The following is a 26008-nucleotide window of genomic DNA, read 5'->3' on the forward strand; positions in this document are numbered from 1 at the left end:
GATGTTTTACAGCGATAATCAAAGATTTTACAAAATGTCCAGAACATAATTTGGACATTCTGGGTCGGAGAGGAAGAGGAACAGCAGGGATGGTATGAGAGAAATGATGCTCCCCTGACCCCCCCCCTCATTCTATGCTAGATATCCTTCCTGCTCAATAACCTCAGATGCTCCCCTCCTCCCACCCCCCGCTACACCTCTGCTCTAGATACACTCCATGCCACATCCCTACTGTGCACTGAACACCCACTGCTTCTCAACACACCCTCCTATCATGCCTCAGAAACTACCACAGACACCTTGCCATCTCACCCATGGCAGACAACCCTTCTACACAAGGAGAGGGGGGAGCCAAGTAAGAGGAACCTTCATATCCTTCTCCACAGGCATCAAATTGTCTTAAGCTGCCCTTGCTTCTGGGACAGGATCTTCTAGGGTTTCCTGATGACCCCTTGTCTCTTATGTGGGATGTGACAGGACAAAACATTGTTCATGGTAACTGCAAATATAGGACAGCAAAGAAACCTAGAGTTTGATATCCACATTTGTGCATGTGAATAACAAAGCTCTGTCTAAGGATACCTTGACTGTCTTCATCCCTTGCTCCGAAAGAGCAGATGGCAAAGGACATGGTCTCAGCAATGACAGAGCCTAGATTAAAACCCAGCGGGTAACGTGTATTAACAAGCTGCATAGTCTAATGAAGCTCAAACCTTTTCCTATTTGGGGTTACAATCAAGCTCATTGACAAAAGGGGTAGACTGAGCCAGTTCGGGTTTAACCTCCCTGAATCTTACAGTTCCATTTTCTCTTGCAAGACCAGTCTGTGTCTTATGTTGCTTTTAGGAAAACAAATCTCACCCACATTTATATACGAACATAAGAATTGCTGCTGCCGGGTCAGACCAGTGGTCCATCGTGCTCAGCAGTCCGCTCACACGGCAGCCCCAAGGTCAAAGACCAGTGCTCTAAATGAGTCCAGCCTCACCTGCGTATGTTCCAGTTTAGCAGGAACTTGTCCAACTTTGTCTTGAATCCCTGGAGGGTGTTTTCCCCTATAACAGATGTCAGCCAATATTGCTAGCAAACAGACTCCGGAAGAGCGTTCCAGTTTTCTACCACTCTCTGGGTGAAGAAGAACTTCCTCACGTTTGTACTGAATCTATCCCCTTTCAACTTTAGAGAGTGCTCTCTCGTTCTCCCTACCTTGGAGAGGGTGAACAGTCTGTCTTTATCTGCTAAGTCTATTCCCTTCAGTATTTTGAATGTTTCGATCATGTCCCCTCTCAGTCTCCTCTTTTCAAGGGAGAAGAGGCCCAATTTCTCCAATCTCTCACTGTACGGGTTAATTCTGAATGCAGCAAAAGAACCCAATATCACAGGTAAGACATCTTGGCAGCCGTTCTGGGTTCCAGCTTGGCCTCCCTGTATACAAAGCAGCTATTACAGAGCCTAGAATAGAATGGACATTTAGGGATCTCTAGAATGCAATCTGGGCTCCACACTATCAGATCCCAAACAAGATTGGAACTTCTGGAAGAGGTCTTTTTATCCACATGTGAAAGGTAGCTTAGTTTTAATTTGATACTCAGAGTAGTAAAGGTGTGATAGCCCATATTCAGGACACTTGCATAGCATGGCATCAAATGTTCACCCAAATCTCTTCCTGGTTTCAGGCTGCCTCGGAGCGCAGGGGAGATTTGCCTACAAGCTGATGAAAGATTTGTTTGATAACTACACCAATGCCCTGCGACCTGTGGAGGACATGGACAGAGCAATGAATGTCTCACTTCAGATCACCCTTTCCCAGATCATCGACATGGTAAGGGGGCCACAGCATTTCTTTTACGTTAAAGGGGGAGGAACTAGAGGCCTACTCTGAAATACTGCACAATTTGTAAAATCAGTTTTCAGGTACTGTGGCTAAACATCCTGAGTAGCTTGAACAGAGTATCTCTCTCTTCCAGATCGCCCTAAAGGGGCTGACAATGGCTGGGTCTCCCCCTATTGCATGCATGGAGATTATGTTCTGCTTTTCATAGGAATCTATTGGGCAAACTCAGAACTGGATCCCCACACTAAGTTGGAGTGAGAGATGTGTGAAGAGAACCTGAATTTTTCTGAAAGGGTCATCAGGAAGACTCCAGGAGGCCAGAGATGCTGATCCAGCCCTGAATTTGTTGCTTTATATCCCTTCAGTCTTTTTGAAAACCAGGCCCAGCTCTCTGTATTAAGTGACCTGGAGTAATCTGTTAGCTCCAGCTTCAAATGTTCAGAATGTGGCACGCCTAGTCAATTGGATAGACACAAAATCCAGCAGAACTAAGACAGCTGTTTTAATTTAATTTAAATGTATTGATTTTATCATTCATAGTGAGCAAAGAAAGGCAAATGGAATACATTAATTTAGGAAGAAATCTATTCAACTCAAACACACCAATTGAGACATATTGATCAGAGAAATGCCAGTGTCAAGTGGTTCTTGTGGAGAGACTCAAAGAGCCATATTCTATAAACAGCGCCCTATCGCCAACTAACTTAATTGGTAAAGCCATTTTTTAAAAAAAATGTAGGTGCCCAGAAGCACCTCCAAAATGGCACCTTGATGGCATCTACGGAGGCACCTTAGAATGCCTAAGGTCAAAGTAGGCCTGGTTAATGCTAGAAATGACCTTGGGTGTTCTTAGGTGCCTGTGTAGACATGATTCACGTCAAACGTAGGCCTTCAAAACCCTGGCCTACATTTCCGTGATTCTACAAATGGTGCCGTTGTGTGATTGACTCGCAATCGGCGGCCATTTTTTAGGCTTCCGTTGATATCGGCACCTTTTGTAAAATCTGGCCCCAAATCTTCATGCAGTCAGAGACCAAGAAAGAGAGAGAAATATTTCCCGTGGAGCTGGTGCCACCGGTGTAATTAGAAGCAGTTTCCAAGCAGCTTAATGGTTGATCTTCACTCCCACTCCTCAAGGACCACCAACTGGTCAGATTTTCAGAGCGTCCCTAAAGAAGGACATGGCAATACTCGAGAGGGTCCAGAGGAGAGCAACGAGGATGATAAAGGGTATGGAGAACCTCTCATATGCCGAACGGTTAGACAGGCTGGGGCTCTTTACCCTGGAGAAGCGGAGACTGAGAGGGGACATGATAGAGACTTATAAAATCATGAAAGGCATAGAGAAGGTGGAGAGGGACAGATTCTTTAGACTAGCAGGGACAACTAAAACAAGAGGTCATTCAGAAAAACTGAAAGGAGACAGATTCAAAATGAACGCTAGGAAGTTCTTCTTCACTCAGAGGGTGGTGGACACCTGGAACGCGCTTCCCGGAGAGGTGATAGGACAGAGTACAATTCTGGGGTTCAAAAAGGGACTGGATGATTTCCTGGAAGCAAAGGGGATAACAGGGTACAGATAGAGGTTTACCTTACAGGACATTGAGCGAATAGGGTATGGATATTTTAGGTTAGGCAGGGAACACTTTCAGGTCATGGACCTGGGGGGCCGCCGCGGGAGCGGACTGCCGGGCACGATGGACCCCTGGTCTGACCCGGCAGAGGCAACGCTTATGTTCTTATGTTCTTATGTATTCTAAGAAATCGCTGTTGGGCATGTGTGTGTGTGTGATGTCATCATGTCATATCTGCGGATGCCCTCCTGTCCAACGAGAGCAGGCAGTGGGGCTGAGGCGGGGCTAGGCGTAACAGGGCGGGAATGGATGGAACTGGGTGGGCATCTAGTGGACTTCACTCCACCCAGCCCCCACATCCTCCGCATCACAGGAAGGTGGGAGACAGAAGCAATGCCCACTCACTCATGCCTCATCTTGGAAATGGCAGTGCCTGACCCAGTGCAATATATTCTGGGATGCACTATGTGGGGTCAATTTGCAAATAAGAGCAGTTTTGTTTTATTTGGCAGAATGAACCCATGTGGTGTGTCCCAGGGTAGGGTTACCATATGGCTCCATAAAAAGGAGGAGGGATTGAGACATCCAGGTTTTACTTGCACAATGGAGCCATATGGTAACCCTATACCAAGGGTACATCAAATGCTGCTATTTGCAAGATGATGGAGCAGAGCCATGAGTGAGTGCTCCTGCCTCCAAGGTGTGTATCATGGGGGTTTCCAGGGGGACCTCAGAGATGGTTTAAGGTCCACTAGACCACAAGGGACATTTTAGTTGGGTGCTGGGGGAGAGGGTCTGCTAGACCACCATGGATTTTATGTTCTGGGTATCAGGGGTTGGGAGATGGTAGAATCAGAGAATGAGGGGCTTCATAGGAGGGGAGGGGATCCACTAGACCCCAGGAAGTTTTTGTCAGATTTGAGCTGCAAACTAAAGGTCTGCATGGGAATGGGGATTGTGGGAATCCCGCAGAGGTCCCGTGGGAATCCCCTCTAACCCACAGGACTCCCACGGGGACCCCCCACTAGCCAACGGGACTCCCATGGGGATGGAAGGCTTTAGAAGCAGGGTTCATCCATATAATATAATGGACACATCAGCCTTAATAAAATAAGGGGTTTATAAGTTAATTACCTGAACAGAAAACAAAAAAAAGAGTTCCACCAAAGAGATTCCACAAGGAAAACAGCAGCACAAACACAAAAGAAACTGTGAAATTGATGATCCTGTCAGAAGTAATTGCTGCTTTTTATGGGGACGGGCGGGGATGGAGGTAATTCCTTGCGGAGATGGGTGGGGATGGAGAGGATCCCGGCGGGGACGGGTGGGGACAGAGAGGATCCCGACGGGGATGGATGGGGACAGAGAGGATCCTGGCGGAGATGGGTGGGGATGGGTGGGATTTTTGTCCCCACGCAACTCTCTACTGCAAACGTGTTTCTTATTCCAGAGGGGCTTTCGTTATCTTGTTCGTGGTTTATTGGCTTCTGCCATGATTGGTCGTCACTATTCTGGTCTCTGTGTAGTTCCTCCTCCCTGTTTCCGAGGGGCCTGTATAGGATGTCAGCGTTTTCAGAATTTAAGTTACAGAAACATTGTAACCTGATGGCAGATAAAGGCCAAATGGCCCATCCGCAGCATCCGCTATCTCCTCCTCTCCCTATTGGCTAAGACTCTTAACACTTGCATTGTGATGTCAGAGAACTTTCTGATTATAGAAACATAGAAACATGATGGCAGATAAAGGCCAAATGGCCCATCCGCAGCATCCACTGTCTCCTCCTCTCCCTATTGGCTAAGGCTCTTATCATTTGCATCTCCTCTTCCTATAGGCTAAGGCTCTTTACACCTGCATTGTGAGGTCATAGAGCTTTATGATTATAGAAACAGAAACATGATGGCAGATAAAGGCCAAATGGTCCATACGCAGCATCCACTATCTCCTCCTCTCCCTATTGGCTAAGGCTCTTAACATTTGCATCTCCTCTTCCTATAGGCTAAGGCTCTTTGCACCTGCATTGTGAGGTCATAGAGCTTTATGATTATAGAAACAGAAACATGATGGCAGATAAAGGCCAAATGGTCCATCCACAGCATCCACTATCTCCTCCTCTCCCTATTGGCTAAGGCTCTTAACATTTGCATCTCCTCTTCCTATAGGCTAAGGCTCTTTACACCTGCATTGTGAGGTCATAGATCTTTAGGGTTATAGAAACATGATAAACACTTTCACTAAATCACTTTGCTTTTCACAAACAATGTCATTATCAATCAACAAGTAACTGAAGTATTTAGTGAACACTCAGACCCACAGCTGAGGTCCCAGTGAAAAAATCACGGAGCAGCTGATTTGAGAGACCATCACCGTTGTTCACAGTCTCACCCACCATACAACGGCTAAATAACATCAAATGAAATAACCAACTTAGCTTTGAATGGTGTGGGTAATCGATATAACTGCTCCGGGCTCCTCCTTTATTCATACGACTGCATACATTGGACATACACTGTCGACCCCCCAACCTAGGTTTCGCCAACTGGCTTCTTCAGGAGGGGTACTATAACACTAAATCCTTCAGTTACCACTACTGTCTCTATTTTCTCAATAATCACAATTACCTGCACCAAACATTCACTCTCCGACTTACCGGCACAACGCACTCCATACTGCACACAGACAAATTAGCTACTGGCGACGGGTTTCCAATCAGCAGGCCACACTTTCCTCATTCAGTATCGACATAAAGACGTCAAACTCGTCACTACCGTCCCAACAATATGCTATCTCCTTCTATAAATGAAACCATTCGATTTCATTGTTTAACCCTGTGGGGGTCAAGCTATGCCATTGAAAAATGAACTTCTGTTTATAGTTTATTTAATTTTTGATTAAACGCTTTTTTGTTTCTTCAAAGCGTTGTACAGAATATAAAATAACATTACAGCAAAAAATGTAACATTTAGAACAAACTTTCTATAAACTACATGACTGACTACAGAACGTACTAGGTAATTATGGACTGGCAAGCAATAAACACAAATGGGAAAGGGGGAAAGAAATACAATTGGTAAAGTAAATGGAAGAAACATTTAAGGTAAACACAAAAGGAATTGGGGAAGTGGGCATGAATTAAAAGCAGATATTATTTAATCTCTGAAATGAACCCTTTTTTTTATTTTTTTTTTTTTCAGTTAAAAGAATCATTAAAAAGAAAACATTTTAAGTTGCTTTTAAATTTTTTAAAGTTTTTTTTTTCCATTTTTAAATAAAGCGGAAGAGCGTTCCAGATTGTAGGGGCCGTAACTGAAAAAATTGAGGTACGTCGTGTGCCAATATTTTTTAGGGAAGGAATATTGAGGTTAAATTGAGATATGGACCTTAGGGATCTTGGTGGGTCATATGGAATCAGTAATCTATCTATGAAAGCTGGGGCATTTGACTGCAAAGTTCCGAATGTTATATCTATGTTCTAGATATAACAAAAATTGGGTGACATCCCCAGTTGTTTTATGGGCACTAGCTATTACAGTATATTTCACATCCTCAATTGAATGCTGCTGTTCAAGCCAATGGCTCACAAGAGGAGCCGACACACATTTGCATCTGATGTTACTCAAATGCTCTGCGATGCGAGTTTTAATCGCCTACCGAGTGTGCCCGATATCCCGATATAATAAAGCCCACAAGGGCATATAATACAATATACTACTGCCACAGAAGTACAATTGGTATTAGTTCTTAAATAAAATTTCTTGCCACCTGATTGAGGAATGAGCACTTGGTCAGTGTTGAGGACATGAGGGCAATATACACAATGGGAACAACTTACATGGGGACCCCTACCAATATATTGGCCAGGGACCCGATGTTTAAGAATTTGGCCCAAATTGCGACCTCGAGTGTATGCAAACAATGGAATTTCGTTCATGCTCTCATGGACCTGCAACACTGACCAGTGCTTTAAAATGATTTGTCTAAGTTGTTGACTCCTACTAGAATAGGGTAATACACATACCAAGGCCCCACTCCTATCTTTCTCTTTCGGATGAAATAACCATTCCCGCTGACAATTGCGGGCTCTTTTCCATGCTACTTTGACCACCCTAGGAGGGTAGCCCCGTTCTATGAACTTTGTATATAATAATGTGGCCTGCTGATGGAAATCCCATTCGTCAGAGCATATCCTCCGCAATCTTAAAAATTGCCCCACCGGTATACTATCCCGGAGGGATTTTGGATGATAACTGTGGTAATGGAGGAGCATATTGCGGTCGGAGGGTTTCCTGTATAAAATAGTATCAAAACTTACCTGAGAATCAAATAAGGATTTGACAACCTGAATATCCAAAAAGGATACCATATTGGCACTCACTTCATGAGTGAGAGAAATATTAGGGTCTACCTGATTTAATTCTTTAAGGAATTCCTCCAACTCGCAATGCTCCCCATTCCACGTGAAAAAGATGTCGTCAATATATCTTCAGACTTCAAAAAATTGGTATAGAATAGTGATAATCTGTCCTTAAACGACACTGGAGACGATATGGAAAAATGTGCTTCCAAAAATTGGTATATATATTTGTATTATTGGTATATATATTTTGGTTTCTTTTTGGTCAATATATCTTCTCCATAGGCCTACTCGATTAAACCACCTAGATGTATACACATACTTTTCTTCATATTCAGACATATAGAGGCAGGCGACAGATGGGGCTACTGTGGCCCCCATCGCCACCCCCTTAGTCTGAATGAAGAACCTGTTTATGAACTGAAAATAGTTTTGACCTATCACAAATTCTGCCAATTTGCCCACTAGTTCCTTCTTCTGTGCTGACACATTCAAATTGTACATAACTTTCTTTATGATTGCTAAAGCCGCTGATTGTGGCACATTGGTATACAATGCTGAAACGTCTGCAGTGACTAACAATTTACAGCCATGGTTCTCATTTCCCTGCAAACTTTGAAGGAAGTGAGAAGAATCGCGTATAGAAACATGATGGCAGATAAAGACCAAATGGCTCATCCAGTCTTCTCATCCGCAGCATCCACTATCTCCTCCTCTCCCTATTGGCTAAGGCTCTTAACATTTGCATCTCCTCGTCCTATAGGCTAAGGCTCTTTACACCTGCATTGTGAGGTCATAGAGCTTTAGGGTTATAGAAACATGATGGCAGATAAAGACCAAATGGCTCATCCAGTCTTCTCATCTGCAGCATCCACTATCTCCTCCTCTCCCTATTGGCTAAGGCTCTTAACATTTGCATCTCCTCGTCCTATAGGCTAAGGCTCTTTACACCTGCATTGTGAGGTCATAGAGCTTTAGGGTTATAGAAACATGATGGCAGATAAAGGTCAAATGGCCCATCCACAGCATCCACTATCTCCTCCTCTCCCTATTGGCTAAGGCTGTTAACATTTGCATCTCCTCTTCCTATAGGCTAAGGCTCTTTGCACCTGCATTGTGAGGTCATAGAGCTTTATGGTTATAGAAACATAGTAGATGGTGCGGATGTGCAGACTGGATGGGCCATTCGGCCTTTATTTGTCATCATCCTTTCCTTAAGAGATCCCATGTGCCTGTCCCATGCTTTCTTGAACTCAGACTATTCCATGTATCTACCACCATTTCTGTAAAGAAGTATTTCCTTATTAGCCTAGTGGTGGAGCCTATCACCTTTTAGCTTCATCTTATGTCCTCTCATTTCAGAGCTTCTTTTCAAATGAAAGAGATTTGCCTTATGTGCATTTATGCCATGTAGGTATTTAAAAGTCTTTCAAGAATCCAAATCGCAATAACAAAGTATAAATACAATCAGCCCAATTACATTTTGAAACGTGGAGTTTTTTTGCCTATGATACAGAGCAGGACTGGCTTAAAAACTCATTGGGTTGCTGTCCGTATATTGTTGATAAGTTGAGGCTTTTCCTCCACCTTTTATAAATGTATTTTCATGGTGTATCTCCACCACTAGGCTAATAACAATTTTTTGCTGATTGTATTTAAAAGTCTTTATCATATCTCCCCTCTTCCACATTTCCTCCAAAGTATACATATTTAGATCTTTAAGTCTGCCCCCATATGCCTTATGATGAAGATCACCGACCATTTTAGAAGCCTTCCTCTGGCTACCTGTTTCTATCTTTTTCATGGTGTTGGCCTCCAGAATTGTACGCAATATTCTAAATGAGGTCTCACCTCAATACCAATTTTTGGAGGTTTTTTTGTTTAAATCTTTTTTCAATTATTCACACTACAAATAAAGAAAAAATAAAACAAAACCCCAGAAAAGTTAGAATAAGAAAATGCTTGTTTTGGGCCTCACATACTAATTGCCCTCCATAGATCTGCTGGACTCTTTTTTGCCCCATCCAGGCATTTAACTGGGGCAGCAGTGGTCCCTAATCACTCCTACCCCTCTGCCGCTGCTGTTTGCATGGCACTATCCAACTGGGGGCCAGAAGGGATCTGAATGCCTCTGGGGAGTCAATTCATTTTCACAGGTTAGATGGGGGGAGGAACATCCTGGAAGACGAGGAAGCCACGGGCCCTTTTTAAAAAGTTTGGAGGTTGATTCTTTCCACAACAACACAATGAAACAAATTTGTTTTGCTCTGAAGACAAAAGGAACCAAAGTGGAAAATTTGGTTTCAAATACTGTAAAATAAAGTAGCCAGTATAGAAATGAGATTCAAAGGAGTTAACTGGCTAAGGAACTAGTTAAGCAATGGTACTAGTCAATGGAGTACAGTCTAGTGAAGGGAAGACCTCTGGGATTGGCGCTAGGGTCACTTCTTTTCAATAGCTTGGAGGGGGACTGGTTAGAAACGTTCATACAATCTGCAGACACAGTATGAAATGTTTAGAGCTATGAAGAGGTCTCTACACTAAGATGTAATTACACAACACCCTGCATTGCCATTGATTTTTTAATGACTGACTGTATTACTCAAAGTCAGAGATACGCCTATGCACCCCCCCCCCCCCGGAAGATCCCTGCTCACAGAAACAGCCCACAAACGATCCTACAGCCACTTCATTCCACACCTTTGGAACCAACTCCCCCCCCAACTTAGACAACAGAACTCATTATTAACTTTCAGGAAATCGGTAAAGACCCTCCTCTTCAACTAAAGATCTCCTCTGTCTTCTCCCCCCCTTACGCCCCCCTCCACTCTCCTATCTCCTCCCCAAAACTCCAATATAACCCTCTCTTACTCTCTCCACCAACAAATTGTATCTAAACGCATATAACTTTCCTTAAACTAAACTACTGTATTTCCCCCTTCTCTCTTTCTGCTATACTCTCCCTGTATTTAATTCTCTCCAAAAACTATAAATCCAATTACTAAACCTGTTGTATTACTTATATGTCTATTTACTCTCCACTGTGTATGTTCATTGTAGACCGTTCTGAGCTACTGGGAGGACGGGATAGAAATCCAAATAAATAAATAAAATAAATAAATGATGCAAAGTTAGGAGAAGCAGAAATAGTTCTGCATGTTCCCGATTGTTAAACTCTTTCCATCTCTCTCTTCTGCTCTAGGATGAAAGGAACCAGATTCTGATTGCCTACCTATGGATCCGGCAGGTGTGGTTTGATGCCTACCTGCGCTGGAATAAAGACGATTATGATGGGCTTGACACCATCCGAATTCCTAGTAGTTATGTCTGGAGACCTGATATAGTTCTATATAACAGGTACGTTGGACTGGTTTTGGGCAGCAGCATCTCAGTCACGACACAGGAAGGGCCACACCCACATTTCTTGAAGAAGCCTAAAGATGAGATGTTGCTCATCATTCTTCATTTGGCCTTTATTTGCCATCATGCTACTCTATGGTTAATGAGAAGGACTTTTCTCCATACTCTGCCTCCTCTCAGTTCAGTCCTCTCCATCTCGTAGATCTCTTACTTCATCTCTGCCTCTGTCTTGCCTTATCCCATTATTCACTCTCCTCTTTCTCCAGCTTTAGATGTTCTCCTGATTCTGTGTCTACGTTTCTACCTTTCTTCTACGACATTTCTGATGCAACCTACTGAAGACAGTCTTTGAACCACTGCTATTGCAGACTCTGAAGTTGGTCCCACAATATGTTTTCATTGAAAAAGATGTCACCCTCATTGTATATACCCCCTGACACAGGCATGTGCCAAAACATGGCCCTACTAGGTCTTATATCTTTTGAACAAACGTTTCACTTTGGGCCCTACTTTCGTTGACTGATCATGCATGTGTAAGACCTTGTCTCTGTCGTTGGCCTCTCTTAGATGAATCCAGCCATCTGCAGGTCTTGTTTCTGCTCTCTGTAGCTGGGTTGAGATGAAGTAGCAGAATTAGAGCCCGAATATGAGTCTCTTCTACCAAAACGTGTGACTTAAATCTAAATGAGTGCAAATATCTATATAAAACAACTAATTCAGGAAAACCGTGTGGCCACATTTGGATAGACAAATTAACCGTCTACCAATGAATATTGTAATAACCAGCTAAATCTGAAAACCTTATTCCAGTGTCTTTATGTCCAACTAAATCTATTTAATAGCCAGACTTGGGGGTGGGTGGGGCAGTATATTTTAATCACACAGATATTTTGAATATTGACACTTTACAGGATCAGTACACAGCTTGATCAATATATCAAGCTTCTGCAGACTGCCACTGATTTTTATGTAGGAAGCTTGGTCGTCATGTAGCTGGTGCCATGAAATGCAAGGATTATGAATGCTAGCATCAAACCCTTGAAGACACAACGTTTGCCTATGGGCAGCCAGTGAGCTAATGATAGAGCTTGGGAGACGGTTGCGGGGATGGAAGTTTTTTTAGAAGTCTGATTGCCATGTTTTGTACATGCTAGAGATGTCATATGCTCTTCACCATATGTTCAAGATATTTACTTATGGGCATGAGACTGTTGAAGGGATATAATTAGTGTGATGATTAGACCAGACTAGGGCTTTATTGGCTTTGGGTCAAATGATATACTAGCAGTCTCTTGAAATATATGAGCATAATAAATATTTGATAGAATTCAATCGATTCAGTATCTAATTGTTGATCAATTTGAGACCCTTGCTCATCAGCATTGCTAAAAACAATAATTGATGATGCAGTTAAACCATTAACAAAGATAGTTAGTAATTTGCTTCAGCAAGGAATCATGCCTGATTGTTGCAAGATTGCGACACAAAGCCAGTTCTAAAGAGACAGAATATGAATCGAGAGAATATGGCTAATTATAGACCAATTTCAGTTATGCCTGTTATACTAAAAACAATTGAATGGATTGTACTGGCTAAAATTATAGAGGAAAATAGTAGATTAGACGTACATCGGTATGGATTTAGAAAAGGCCATGGGGTGGAAACTTTAATAATGTCAACATTTTATGTGATCTGGAGAGGTATAGATAAGGGCAAAAACATTTTGCATGGTATCGTTAGACATTTCATCGGCCTTTGATAAGGTAGATCTCTTGATTCTGTTGAATAAATTGCAGAAAAGTGGTATAGAGGGCACAGTTTTAAAATGGTTTTGATCATTGTTAACTGACCCTAAGTTTGTAATGAAAAATGGGGAGAATATGTCTGCAATATTTCCAGCAAAGAGGGGTGTACCTCAGGGTCCGCCACTCTCAGCCCTGCTGTTCAAAGTGTACATTGCATCATTGGGAAAAGGTTTGATGGAGTTGGAAGTCCATTAACATATTTATGCAGACGATAACTGGTTTTTCTTCTCTGTAGAATAAGAGATTGTTACGTGAGAGAAAAACTGAGGAGTGCATGGATAAGATAAAGGAATGGATGATGAGAATGCATTGAATCTAAATATTCAAAAAACAGAATTGATGTTTAGAGGTAATGACGAAGAGTTTTTGAGGGTAAAAGATGTTGAATTACGAGATACAAAATTGGTTGTTACAGCAGGTATGAGATTATTCGGTAGTGATCAGTGGCGATTGCTTTGAGGAAAGGGATGTTACCAATGGTGTGTCTCAAGGTTCTGTTCTTTGTCCTGTTCTTTTTAATATTTTTATAAATGATTTTGCTGAAGGGTTGTCAGGTAAGATTTGCCTTTTTGCGGATGATACCAAAATCTGCAATAGAGTAGACACCCAGGATGGTGTGAATAACATGAAGAAAGACCTGGCGAAGCTTGAAGAATGGTCTGAAATTTGGCAGCTAAAATTTAATGCTAAGAAATGCAAGGTCATGCGTTTGGGCTGCAAACACCCGAGGGAATGGTTCAGTTTAGGAGGTGAAGAACTTATGTGCACGACAGAAGAGTGGGACTTGGGTGGGATTGTTTGTGATGATCTTAAGGTGGCAAAACAGGTTGAAAAGGTGACGGCAGAAGCTAGAAGGATGCTAGGTTTCATAGGGAGAAGTATGGCTAATAGGACAAAGGAGGTATTGATGCCCCTGTATAAGACTCTGGTGAGACTTCATTTAGAATATTGTGTACCTTCAAAAAGATATCAAAAGGATGGAGTCGGTGCAGAGGAAGGCTACGAAAATGGTGTGTGGTCTTCGTGATAAAGCGTATGGGGACAGACTTAAAGATCTCTGCAATGAGAGGGCATAGGATGAAGTTAATAGGTGATAAGACTCCAGAGTAATTTTGAAAACATCTGAAAACTTGGCTATTTTCAAAGTTGTAAATTCAGCTCCTCTCCATGCTATTCCAAATCCAGATTGTATCTGTTCTCCTTTCTAATGTCTTATAAACCGTGCCAAGCTCTGCTATTATAGAGAAGATGCGATATATAAGCCTAAGGTTTAGTTTAGTTTAGAAATACTTTTTTATGGAAAGGGTGGCAGATGCATGGAACAGTCTCCCGGAAGAGGTGGTGGAAACAGAGACTGTGTCTGAATTCAAGAGAGCCTGAGATAGCCACGTGGGATATCTCGGAGAGAGATGGTTACTGCGGGTGGGCAGACTGGATGGGCCATTTGGCCTTTATCTGCCATCATGTTTCTACCTTGATAGCCATCTGTCCATGGAGAATCACGTATTGTATGTGATTAAGGAGCATTTATGCAACTGAGGGTTCTGTCTAGAGTCAAAGCGATGTTATCAATGCCAGACTTTCAGATTGTGATCCAAAGTCTTGTGATTAGCAAACTTGACTTTTGTAATGCTCTATTTTTGGGCATTACAAAGGCAAGGATTAAAGCCTTGCAGGTAATACATAATACAGCTGCCAGAATGATTACTGGGACATCAAAATTTGATCATATCACTCCAGTGTTAAAAAAAACCTACATTGGTTGCTGATTGAGGCCCGAATTGAGTATAAAGTCCTGACTGTAATACATCAGGTGCTTTATGGTGTGGTACCATGGTACCGGATTCAAATTTTGAAAAGATACTCTTCAAGTCGAAATTTACGGTCAGAATCAACTTTGAGGAAAGGAATCAGGAAGTACACTCTAAAAAGACCAGCAGGGCTGCAGAATCATTGGCGGGTCCAAGGCTTTGGAACTCAATGAAAGGGACATTAAGAGTTTGCACAGATGTCAAATCTTTGAAGAAACTGCAAAATACTTCTTCCTTCCTTGATCGATTAGATAGTAGAAGCTAATAGAGCCTCCTTATATTATTTGAAGATAAGCTGATGATTTTTATTGAGGTTTTTATTGGATAATGCATCAACTTGATATGTAATGTTTGTTGCTTCTATGTATGTAACAATTGTTACCCGCTTAGTTGATATGCAGGATAGAAAATTTTAAAATAAATAAATTGATGTTGTGGACGAAATTTAACTTGGCACATGATGGCTGTGCTATGATCAGTGAGGGCCAGGGAGCTGCTGAATTGCTGGCAGAGATAGTGGTGGGGATGGGGCAAAAGAAATGGGGGGCTGTGCAGTGGGAGGAGCTTGCAGAGGAAAGGATGGGGGGTCATCTAAAGCGCAGTGGCAGAGTGCAGAAATCTTGGGCTATGGGTCGTTCTCTCCTTTCTGGGTGGGTGACTTCATCATTGCCGTAATCTCTCCTTCCCTTGTTGGCCAAGTCTTTCTCTTGTCAGGCACTTGTCAGCTTAGTCTCTCCCTCTCTCCTCCTCCTGTTTGATGCTCCTACATTCTGAAGGTAGATGTTGCATTTCTTTGAGGTGCTGTGTCCCCAAATTTCTATTTATTTATTGAACTTTATTACCATCTGTACAAAGAGATTTATCTGAGGCAGTGTTGCAAATCTCTTACTTATAGGTATATCTTAATATCTGCTATATTTAATATTATTCCATACGATGCCTCTTGTGGAGAAAGAACGGGCAGGGACTACCAGAAGTCTTCCGTTTTTAGCTCTTCCCTAATTTCCAGTGTGCCTTCATGTCTGTGTAATGACAATCTGCTCTGCTCCGACATGACCCAAAGGCACTTTCTGACAAGGGTGAGCTTTGCATTGAATCAGAGCCTTGCAGGCCACTTGCAGGGAATGGTCAGCATGTAACAACTCCTTAGCCTCTGCTCTCTTTCCTTCAGTGCTGATGACCAGTTCACGGGTTCCCTGGAGACGAACGTTGTCATCCGCTATGATGGACAGATCATGTGGGACTCCCCTGCCATCACCAAGAGCTCCTGCAAAGTGGATGTGTCATTCTTCCCTTTTGACGGGCAGCAGTGTCGCTTGACCTTTGGCTCCTGGACCTACAACGGCAACCAAATAGACATCCTCAACCATCTGGACACAGGCGATCTCACTGACTTTGTAGAGAATGTAGAATGGGAAGTGCTGGGCATGCCTGCCAAGAAGAATGTTATTACTTATGGCTGTTGTTCTGAACCGTACCCTGACATCACCTACACGCTTCTCCTGAAGAGGCGGGCCTCCTTCTACATCTTCAATCTCCTCCTGCCTTGCGTTATGATCTCCTTCCTTGCCCCGCTAAGCTTCTATCTCCCGGCAGACTCTGGTGAGAAAGTCTCTCTGGGAGTGACTGTGTTGCTGGCACTCACCGTGTTTCAGCTGCTGGTGGCAGAGAGCATGCCACCATCGGAAAATGTACCACTAATTGGTGAGTTGTCTGACCCTTCATGGAGAAATGTCTAAAGGGTTTATGGTTTGTTTGTTTATAATCTGCCTTTTACAAGGCGAAGTACAACAACACACACATAATAGGACTTCACAAACATTTCAGACATCGTAAAAAAAACTAGAAATATACATCATATTCAGCATAAAATCAAAATAAAATACCAGCCGACAAAAATAGCAACACCAATCACTTCTCCTACACCAAAAATCAATCTCAAGCAACCGAATACAACTCAGATTTTCAACGACCAACATCTCATATTGTGCATTTCAAACAACAAAACAGAATTTCTTAAAGGCCTCACAATTTGTGGGATGTTTAATGTACGACAGGAGTCGATTCCTCTCATCTGGACCACAACATGAAAATGCCCCCCCCCCCTCTCACCGCCTGCAGGCTCAGCTCTTTTCTTGATGGAATCGCCAGGTCATGTTGTGTTGCCGAGTTTAATAAATAATAATCCTTTCTTTTTAAACTGCAGCCCCTCTCGGTTCTATGTGGTTTACAATAAAGAAAAGCTGTACAACACAGCGATGGTACATCAGTAGCATAGAAATTCATAAAACATCAGACAAAGTTTTCAAATAGATAAGTTTTGACATTTCCCCCCAAATCTTGATAAGAGTAAGAAGCCGCAATTAAACCATTTGCCTGCTTGATAAGGCAAAGTTCTTTCAAGAAATCTTTTATACATACATCCTTTTGAGGATGATCAGTTTCAAAAAGTCGATTCATTTGTACAAAGCGGGTCACAACAATTCCGTACATAATGCAAGTAACAAACAATTACAAAGAACTAGTCCGCGTCCAGCACTCAGTTATACAATGGAATACTCAATTCCTGTATTTCATGTTGCTAAATAAATATCGCTTTACTAGTCTTTTAAAATGATTCACATTTCTTTGCTGTCATAAATCTATAATGGGATTTCGTTCCAACCACGAGGACCTAACCTCACTCTAGTCACTTTCAGCCTCATTTGTTTCATTGTTGGTATATATATAAATCATTGTGATCAACCGAGCGTAACTTTTGAAACGGTGCATATGGCAGAATACGATCTACCAGATACGTTGGTGCCAATCGGTTTATGCACACGTAAACTAAGAGCAACAATTTACATAACATAACATAATTCTTATAGACCACGTTGCCAAAACGTTCTACGCGGTTTACAAAAGGTTATAAACATTAAACATAATCGTCTATTTGAAGGAGTCAGGTATTTGGAGAAAAGATAGGTTTTTAGCCGTTTTCTAAAATGTCTGTAAGAAACAGCTGTGAGCAACAATGATCGAAATTCTTTTTCATGAGAAGCTGCCTAAGATGCTAAAGAGTGATTTAGGAATTTCTTGCTTTTACAGAAGAGAAATTGAACAGAGCATGAGTTTTACTAATTCAGGCGAGGATTGAATAAAAAATCTTGACAATTGTACATTAGGTAACTGATGGGGTGGTACCTTGGTAGACCTTTAAGATCATTGAGGTCTCAATTGAAGCACTTGGTGAAACACTCTGTAGGAGAATACAAGCAACGCTATTTAGTTGTGGAATGTATTGCCAGGATACTTGAGATTGTGTAACAACCAGACAGCTTTTCAAAACCAATTGAAAACTTAACTATTTGTTAATGCTTTGCATTCTACTGTTTTGTTTTAGCAGATGTGGTGTGAGGTTGATAGGGAGGGGGTTTGAAGAGATAAGAACATAAGAATAGGCTTACTGGGTTATACCAAAAGTCCATCAAGCCCAGTAGCCTGATCTCAAGGTGGCCAGGTCCCTGGCCCCAAGGAGTAGCAACATTCCATACAGAGTCACAAGGAATAGCAAGATTCCAGAATCCCAGAGAGTAACAAGATTCTAGAATCCAAAGGAGTAGCAACATTCCAAGCTACCGATCCAGGACAAGTGGTGGCTCCTCCCTGTGTCTTTCTCAATAATAGACTGGTGTTTTCCTGCAGGAACTTGTCCAAACCTTTCTTAAACCCAGCTACACTAACCGCTGTTACCACATCCTCCAGCAATGAGTTCCAGAGGGTAGTGGGAGGGGGACCCAAGTGGGAGGGGGTCTCGGATAAACTTTGATGACCACTGCCGTGTCAAGTAGGGCTGGCCCTGAATATCTGGGGCTACTAGTACTACTTATCACATAAGAGACAATCCCTGCTTGATAGAGCTTACAATCTAATTAAAAGAGACAAACAGAGGTTAGGGGATTTCCCACAGAGGGAGTGAACAGGAGTCACTGGCTTAATATAACCCCCATTATCACCATCCTGCTGATGTTTGTGGCTATAATCCAATTCTCCTTCTAACTTTACACATGAAAATGACAGTTTCACAGCCTGCACATGTGATTGCCACCTCCCCCCAACCCAAATGTCTAAGGGCTAGATCCATCAGCATGAAAGTTAGGAGAAGCTTCCTCCTAGATGCCATTACATTAACCCCCACCCCCCCAGAAAGAAAGACTTGAGTCTGCAGATTACAAGCATTTGAAACATCTTTCTATATATCTTTTCTTTCTTCCCTGGCCCTTCATCTTTGCTTACCCTCTTTCCTGGATGGCTACCAGATGTTTGCAGGAACCCTCAGTGGCCCCTGTGGCTTCAGGGCTGCCTCTTCTGAGACACATTACCAGCAGAAAGTGGCTGTCAGGGGGCTGCCATTGTAGCAGGATGTGCATCTCCATGGTGTGTCCAGTCCTACTAGCACCAATGAATTGGGGTGGGGAGGTTCTGTATTTGGATCCTCATATCACTATACATGGCGGAGCTGACTCCCAATAGACTTGGTCATAAGAAGCGCATGACTATGGAATGAGCTCCTTATTAGACCCAACAGTGAGTTCCGTCACTTTGTTGATGCTGTGAATGTGTCTTGTATGGACAACAAAAAAAACAGTGAAGCTATAACGAAACTAGAAATGAGTCCCTTGATGCTCTTATCTCTTTGTTCTCTCCTTTTCAAGGAAAGTATTACATCGCTACAATGACCATGATCACAGCATCAACTGCTTTGACCATATTCATTATGAACATCCACCACTGCGGGCCAGGAGCAAAACCGGTCCCCGGATGGGCCAAGAAGTTCATCCTTCAGTACATGTCTCGTATTTTCTTTGTTTATGAAGTTGGCGAGCGTTATAAGAGCCCCAGCACTCGGCTAGAGCCAGAGAAACTGCCCAATGTAGAGGCAGTGAATGGGCAGGCCAAACAAGAGGATGTCAAAGCTAAAATGAAGAACTCTCCAGAAGGCCTTGATCTAAAGAGACAAGAGAAGACAGAGAAGCTAGAGCCAGGATTCCGAGATGTGTCCAACCATGGCTACAGCAACTGGAAAGAGAGTGCAAAGTATGTCAACCTAGATGAGTGCAGGGGTGGGAAGGAGGGGGGCTATAAAGGCTGCCTAAAGAGCCACCAGTGCCTGTGCCATCATGAAAATCTCCTCAAAAACATTGAGTATATGGCTAATTGCTTCCGAGACCAAAAGGCAGCTCAGAAACGGATTGGGGAGTGGAAGAAAGTGGCTAAAGTCCTGGATCGTTTCTTCATGTGGATCTTTTTCATCATGGTATTATTCATGAGTGTTCTCATCATGATCAAAGCCATCTGAAGGATATTTATAGTTCGCAGGGCATGATGCAAATCATGGACCAAACAGTCATGTGATCCATTCTCAAACTACAGGGCAAGTGAGTGAGCCCCGTAATCATATGGCTTATATGATCTCCTTAGACGGGGCATTTCTCCAATTTAAGGGTTCTGCTTAATAACTTACTTGCAATCATTGTTCAATTTGATGGCGATGTGCTAAGTTGGACAGCAATAGCTGTAAATGAACGGAAGATTGTCTGCCACTCAGCTTCCTCCAGGTCTTAACACCCCCTCCTTTTCTCTCTGTTGATTGGTGCACTTTGATATGGTGATAGCCTGCCCATTTAGATGCTCCCATAAAAACAAACGCCGAACACCTGGACGTAGGAAAATAAATTCTTCCCCAAATACTCTCTATTATTGTTGTACTGTGTGTCTAAGTTTTATTGAGTTGACTGGGTAGCTAGCTGAGAATCAAGAAAGGCCACATCATATCTGCATTGCTAGGCAGCTTGGGAAATGTAGTTTAGAAGGCCATCGCTGACAAAAAAGCTGAATGAGCTATAGCTACCAAGCTGCTGCTCTAGGTTGCTCTGTGTGTGTGTGTGTGGGGGGGGGGGGGGGGGCGGGAGGGTGTTCTACCTGGATATTCAGTGTCTGTATCTGGATCCAACTAGTACAAATGATCTGGGTATAACTTAAGCACTACTTATGTAGATCCTGGTGGCAGCAAATGCTCTTCCCCTGGACCTCTCTGGAGAAGTGCTTACAGAACATGAGCTCTTAATTTACAATTTCAGGTACAACCCGCTTGAGAATCAAAGACAAGACTGCACTAGATTTTGCAAATATAAACTTGTCCAAAGTTGTAGCCAGTGCCAACGGGGCCCATGGCCTTCCTCAGGGCTTTTCCAGCAGAATGATATATGTTGCACCATTTGTAATATGTTTGTGATTGCTCTAAGCCATGAATATATCAGAAATGGTGCAGGTTATAAACAAAATTGTAAGTTAAAAGCTGAGTTTCTTTAGGCACTTTTGTGGAATCACATGTTTTAGGTTAAAAAAATTTTTCATATAAAACCAAAAATAGGAGCGTTTTTTTGGACTAATGAATGAAATGGAACCAGATAAGCAGCAGATTTAAAACCTTCAATGGTTTTCTGAAGTCCTCTTCCCTATCAAGATATCACCTAGGTATTTATTTATTTCGTTTTCCATATTGTTCTACCAGGGGAGCTCAGAAGAGTTTCCATGAATTTATTTGGCTACTCCAGCATTTTCCCTGACGGTCCCAGGGGACAATGAAAGATTACAGGGGACAATGTGGGTTTGAACCCACAACCACAGGGTGTCAAGGCTGTAGTTCGAACCTCCGCACCACACTCTCCGACATCATATGGTAGAAAATAGCAAAGCAACTATGGTCTGATAGAGATGGCACAAGAACATAATCTCCCCTCCAAAACCATAGCGCCAGCCGTGATGGTAACAGCTCTGATGCTCATAGACTTCGGATGACCCTGGGAGCTGTTACTGCCACGGCGGCTGCTAAAACCCACACTATGGGAGAGGGTGGGGTGGAATGATGAAACATGGTATGCTGAGAAATAGCATAGAGGACATAGTACTACAAGAATAGGGTTAGCAGGCATCCGGATTTCCCTGGCACTTGGTCCGGGTTCTGAAAATCCTCCTCTACATCGCATCAGGCAGGAGGAAATCTGCGCGTGTGCGGATTTTACTCCTGCCCAACGAGAGCAGGCAGTGAGGGGCTAGGGTGGGATTGGGGAGCAGAACTGGGCGGGCCTAGGGGGGGGGGCTTCCAGATTTTACTATAGTAAAATCTGGCAGCCCTATACAAGCATGACTGAGAAAGAGAGACATGACTTGGCAAAAACGGTAAAGCAAGCGTGTTTAGCATGGAAGACATGGTACAGTAAACACTGAGTGGCAAACAGAGACATGAACGATTGTAGAATGGAGGACATAGTGTGGTAACCACAGAATGGTGAACAGTATGACAAGGCGTGGAGGAACAATGGATGAGAAAAACACAGTATGGTCTGACATGGGACGAATCACATAGGGTTTGAGATTCGAGTCTGTTTGTCTTACCAGAAAAAGAAGAACGAATTGAGATATCCGGGTTTTACTTCCGTTGCTTTCAATGGAAATAAAGCCCAAATGTCTCTACCTGTCTTCTTTACTTCCATTGTTTTCAAGTAGAAGTATAACCTGTATGTTTCAATCCGTCCTCCTTTTTCTGGAGCCATATGATAACCCTAGAACTACATATTATAGAGAATGATACGGGGATAATTTTTTCCCCGTCCCCGCAGTAACTCCTGTCCCTGTCCTATTCCTGTAAGCTTTGTCTTAACCACACAAGCCTTGAACACTTATGATTTTTAAGTATTTGAGGCTTGTGAAGATGAGGATGGAACTTACAGGAATGGGACAGGGAGAGCGACAAAACTCGTGTGGATGGGACGGGAAAATGAGTTCCCGTGGGGATGGGGGAAAATCGGTCCCTGTGTCATTCTCAGTAATGGTGGATTCTGACTCGTCACTTTCCACAAGTTCCCTGTGTGACAGACAGGGTCTTCCTTTGATTGGAAAGGAAGTTTCCCCCGTCCCATTTCTAATCAACACAGCAAAAGGGGGTTTATTTAGTTTTAAAATTTATATACCATTTTATTCCAAAACGGTTTAAAAATAGTTACATACAAAAAATATTATAAAATTCAGAACAAGGTAAGAACAAAACAAACAGATTCTACATAAAATCAATTTCTCAAAGAAATGCATCTACAAATAATTGTGTTTTCAGCATTTTCCTAAATGAGCTCTTAGCTCTACATTTCTGAATTTGACCAACCAAGCTGTTCCACAACTTTACCCCTGCACATGTGAAAGTCATAAGAACATAAGAACATAAGCAGTGCCTCTGCCAGGTCAGACCAGAGGTCCATCCCGCCCAGCAGTCCGCCCCCGCGGCGGCCCAACAGGTCATGACCTGCCTTAATCACCAGAAGGGGCCCCCTTGCCCCCTAGGTTTCTCATCGAAGTCCTATCTTCCCATCAATGTCCTAACCCTCCGGCCTTGCACCTGCACGACCTGGTGAGCTGTCTATACTTATGCAACACCCCAGCACCTCCCTCAGTACCCCACGATCCCCTTTTCCCTCAGGAATCTGTCCAATCCCTGTTTGAATCCCTGTACTGTACTCTGCCGGATCACTTCCTCCGGGAGCGCATTCCATTTGTCCACGACCCTTTGGGTGAAGAAAAACTTCCTTGCATTTGATTTGAACCTATCTCCCTTCAGTTTCTCTGAGTGCCCCCTTGTACCTGTCGTCCCTTTTAGTCTGAAGAACCTGTCCCTGTCCACCCTCTCTATGCCCCTAAGTATTTTGAAGGTCTCTATCATATCCCCCCTGAGCCTCCTCTTTTCCAGAGAGAAGAGCCCCAGGGGGGATATGACATCTGTTTCCACATATTTCGGGTTAGCCTTCGTTTTTAGCAATTCTGAACTTTCAGAGCGCAATGATCTTAATGGTTGATACTCAGACATTAAACCCTTAAAAAAATTCAGGGATCAAACATATGAAAATTGGTGACATATCATCATTGCTTTGTATTGAATTCTGAATGCAACTGGCAGCCAATGCAATTGTCGGAGATATGGAGTAATATGCTGATATCTTGATGTTCCAGTTATCAATCTTGCCGCAGCATTCTGTATCTGTACCACCCTCAAAGCCCTGGACCTGGTCTTAGTTATTCCCAGGTACAGGACATTGCAGTAGTCCAGACGCGACAAGATCATTGCTTGTACAACAGCACGAAAGTCAGAATGTAACAACATTGGTTTTAAACGATACAATAAATGTATCTGTGCAAAACATATTTGTACTGTCTTTAGTACCTGACAACTCATTGTAAGTCCTGGATCCCGTTTTACTCTCAGGACTGTCATAGACTTCCTCACCATCACTTTCAATGTTTTTGGCCAATTACCTCAGTCTTTTCTACGTTCAATCTTAAACCCTGCCTTTCCATCCATCCAGTAATTTTACTCATATAATTATTCAATAACTTTTCTAATCCATCTCCCCAAACACAATATCATCTGTATAAATGCGGTATTTGACTCCTAAAGATTGAAACAACTGACCAATTGTGGCCATGTAAATAGTAAATAATTATGCTGGAAGCACTGAACCCTGGAGGACTCCACTTCTCATCTGAAATTTACTCAAAGTCTTATTCTCATTTCTTACTTGAAAAGAACAATCTAGCAAGTACGAGTTAAGCCATTTAAGTACGGTTCCACCTGCCCTGAGATCTTTTAATCTTAACAACAATTTTTGAAGATCTACAGAATCAAAAGCTCCTGATATATTCAGAACTGGATTATCCATTACTCTCTAGGTCAGACATGGGCAAACTATGGCCCGTGGGTCACATCCGGTCCGCCAAATTTAAATTTTATTACCGTATTAAATGAAATTCATTTTGCAATTTTCCTGCAATGCCTGTGTTTTCCCAGCAGATGGCACATTTGTTGAGGTGAGCCGTATTACTCCACTCCACGTTTTTGATTTGCGTTTTGAGCCCCATAGTAAACGAGTGGACCTTACGTTTTCATGCTTTGCTATGTTTTAAAGACCAAAACCTTTTATGTCATGACGGTTACATTTAATTTATATTAGTTCACACAAACGCTCCAACCATCTGCTCTTGGTCCGGCCCCTCTGTCAAATTTAAGAACCCATTATGGCCCATGAGTCAAAAAGTTTGCCCACACCTGCTCTAGGTTGTCCGGTGTTAAATGTTATGGTCTGATTTGTACATCACTGCTGCCATCCAGTGGTTAAACATCCTCATTGCAGGTACTTTTCTATTTATCCTCCATGCAAAATATCCCAGCAATTGGAACGTAGCTGTAATTTTTTGAGGCTTCAAAGAAAGGAAGGTCCAAGTAGGAGGCTATTTTGGGGCAATTTATTGCCGTTTTAAGACACCAGCACAAAATCTGCATCTCCATGTACGTTTGGGAAAAGATGCAAGTTGAAGTATTGTGTTTGCACCTGTTTTGTAAAATATACACTCAGGCCTATATTCCCTCTAAGCCAGGGATGTCAAAGTCCCTCCTGGAGGGCCGCAATCCATTCGGGTTCTCCAATGAATATGCATGAGATCTATTAGCATACAATGAAAGCAGTGCTTGCAAATAGATCTCATGCATATTCATTGGGGAAATCCTGAAAACCCAACTGGATTGCTGCCCTCCAGGAGGGACTTTGACACCCCTGCTCTAAGTGGAGCATGTGAGCAATATAGTTGTTATATGGTCACACAAAAACACTGACCCAACTCAACCTTCAAACAAAATTAAACTATAAACATTTACTTAACTAAATTAATCAGTTACCGTATGTATGCTGGTTTTTTTTTTGTTTTTTTTAAAGTGTGCACCCCCCTGGAAAATGCCTCTGCTGCAGAGTAGAGTGATGTGGGATTTTCCAGGATAGCATAACACTGTGGGTGGAGCTGGAGTAGGTTTACCAGTAAAATCTGAACCCCAGGCCTGCCTAGTTTCACCCAGCCCTGCCCTGTTCTGCCCTAGCTCTTCCCCCAACCTCTTCTTGTGCTCGGAGCCACGTCAGGTGCAGGTGTCCTCCCGACATGGCCCCGAGCTGGAAGTGCTTCAAAACCTAGACAAAGTGCCTGGTTTTGAAAAGCCATCTGGACGCCTAGATAGTCCTCTAAAAATCCGGACGTCAGGTAACTCTAAGTTGGAGGCCCTGGCCTGGGTGGGAGGGGGACTAGTTTAAGAAAGGAGAGAGGAGTACATTCAAGGCTTTTTGGTTATCCTTATCCTCCCCCCCAGAGCCCTAGTACAGAGGGAGACTCCTGACTGCTTGGGGGGAGAAAATCTAAA

General features: G+C 42.8%; 1 protein-coding gene across 1 annotated transcript in view; it reads left to right on the forward strand.

Annotated features, from left to right (window-relative positions):
- CHRNA10 (cholinergic receptor nicotinic alpha 10 subunit) overlaps positions 1–20423 on the forward strand; it is a 34018-nt gene extending 13595 nt beyond the window's left edge. Inside the window, exons 2-5 of the mRNA XM_033950371.1 lie at positions 1677–1822; positions 10963–11117; positions 15908–16440; positions 19434–20423. Of these exons, the coding sequence (XP_033806262.1) occupies positions 1677–1822; positions 10963–11117; positions 15908–16440; positions 19434–20077 (1478 nt within the window). The 3' untranslated portion in view covers positions 20078–20423. The remainder of the gene's footprint in view (positions 1–1676; positions 1823–10962; positions 11118–15907; positions 16441–19433) is intronic.
- The last annotated feature ends 5585 nt before the right edge of the window (positions 20424–26008 follow it).

This window comes from Geotrypetes seraphini, chromosome 6, assembly GCF_902459505.1.
Source record: "Geotrypetes seraphini chromosome 6, aGeoSer1.1, whole genome shotgun sequence".
In the NCBI taxonomy this organism is placed as follows: domain Eukaryota; kingdom Metazoa; phylum Chordata; class Amphibia; order Gymnophiona; family Dermophiidae; genus Geotrypetes; species Geotrypetes seraphini.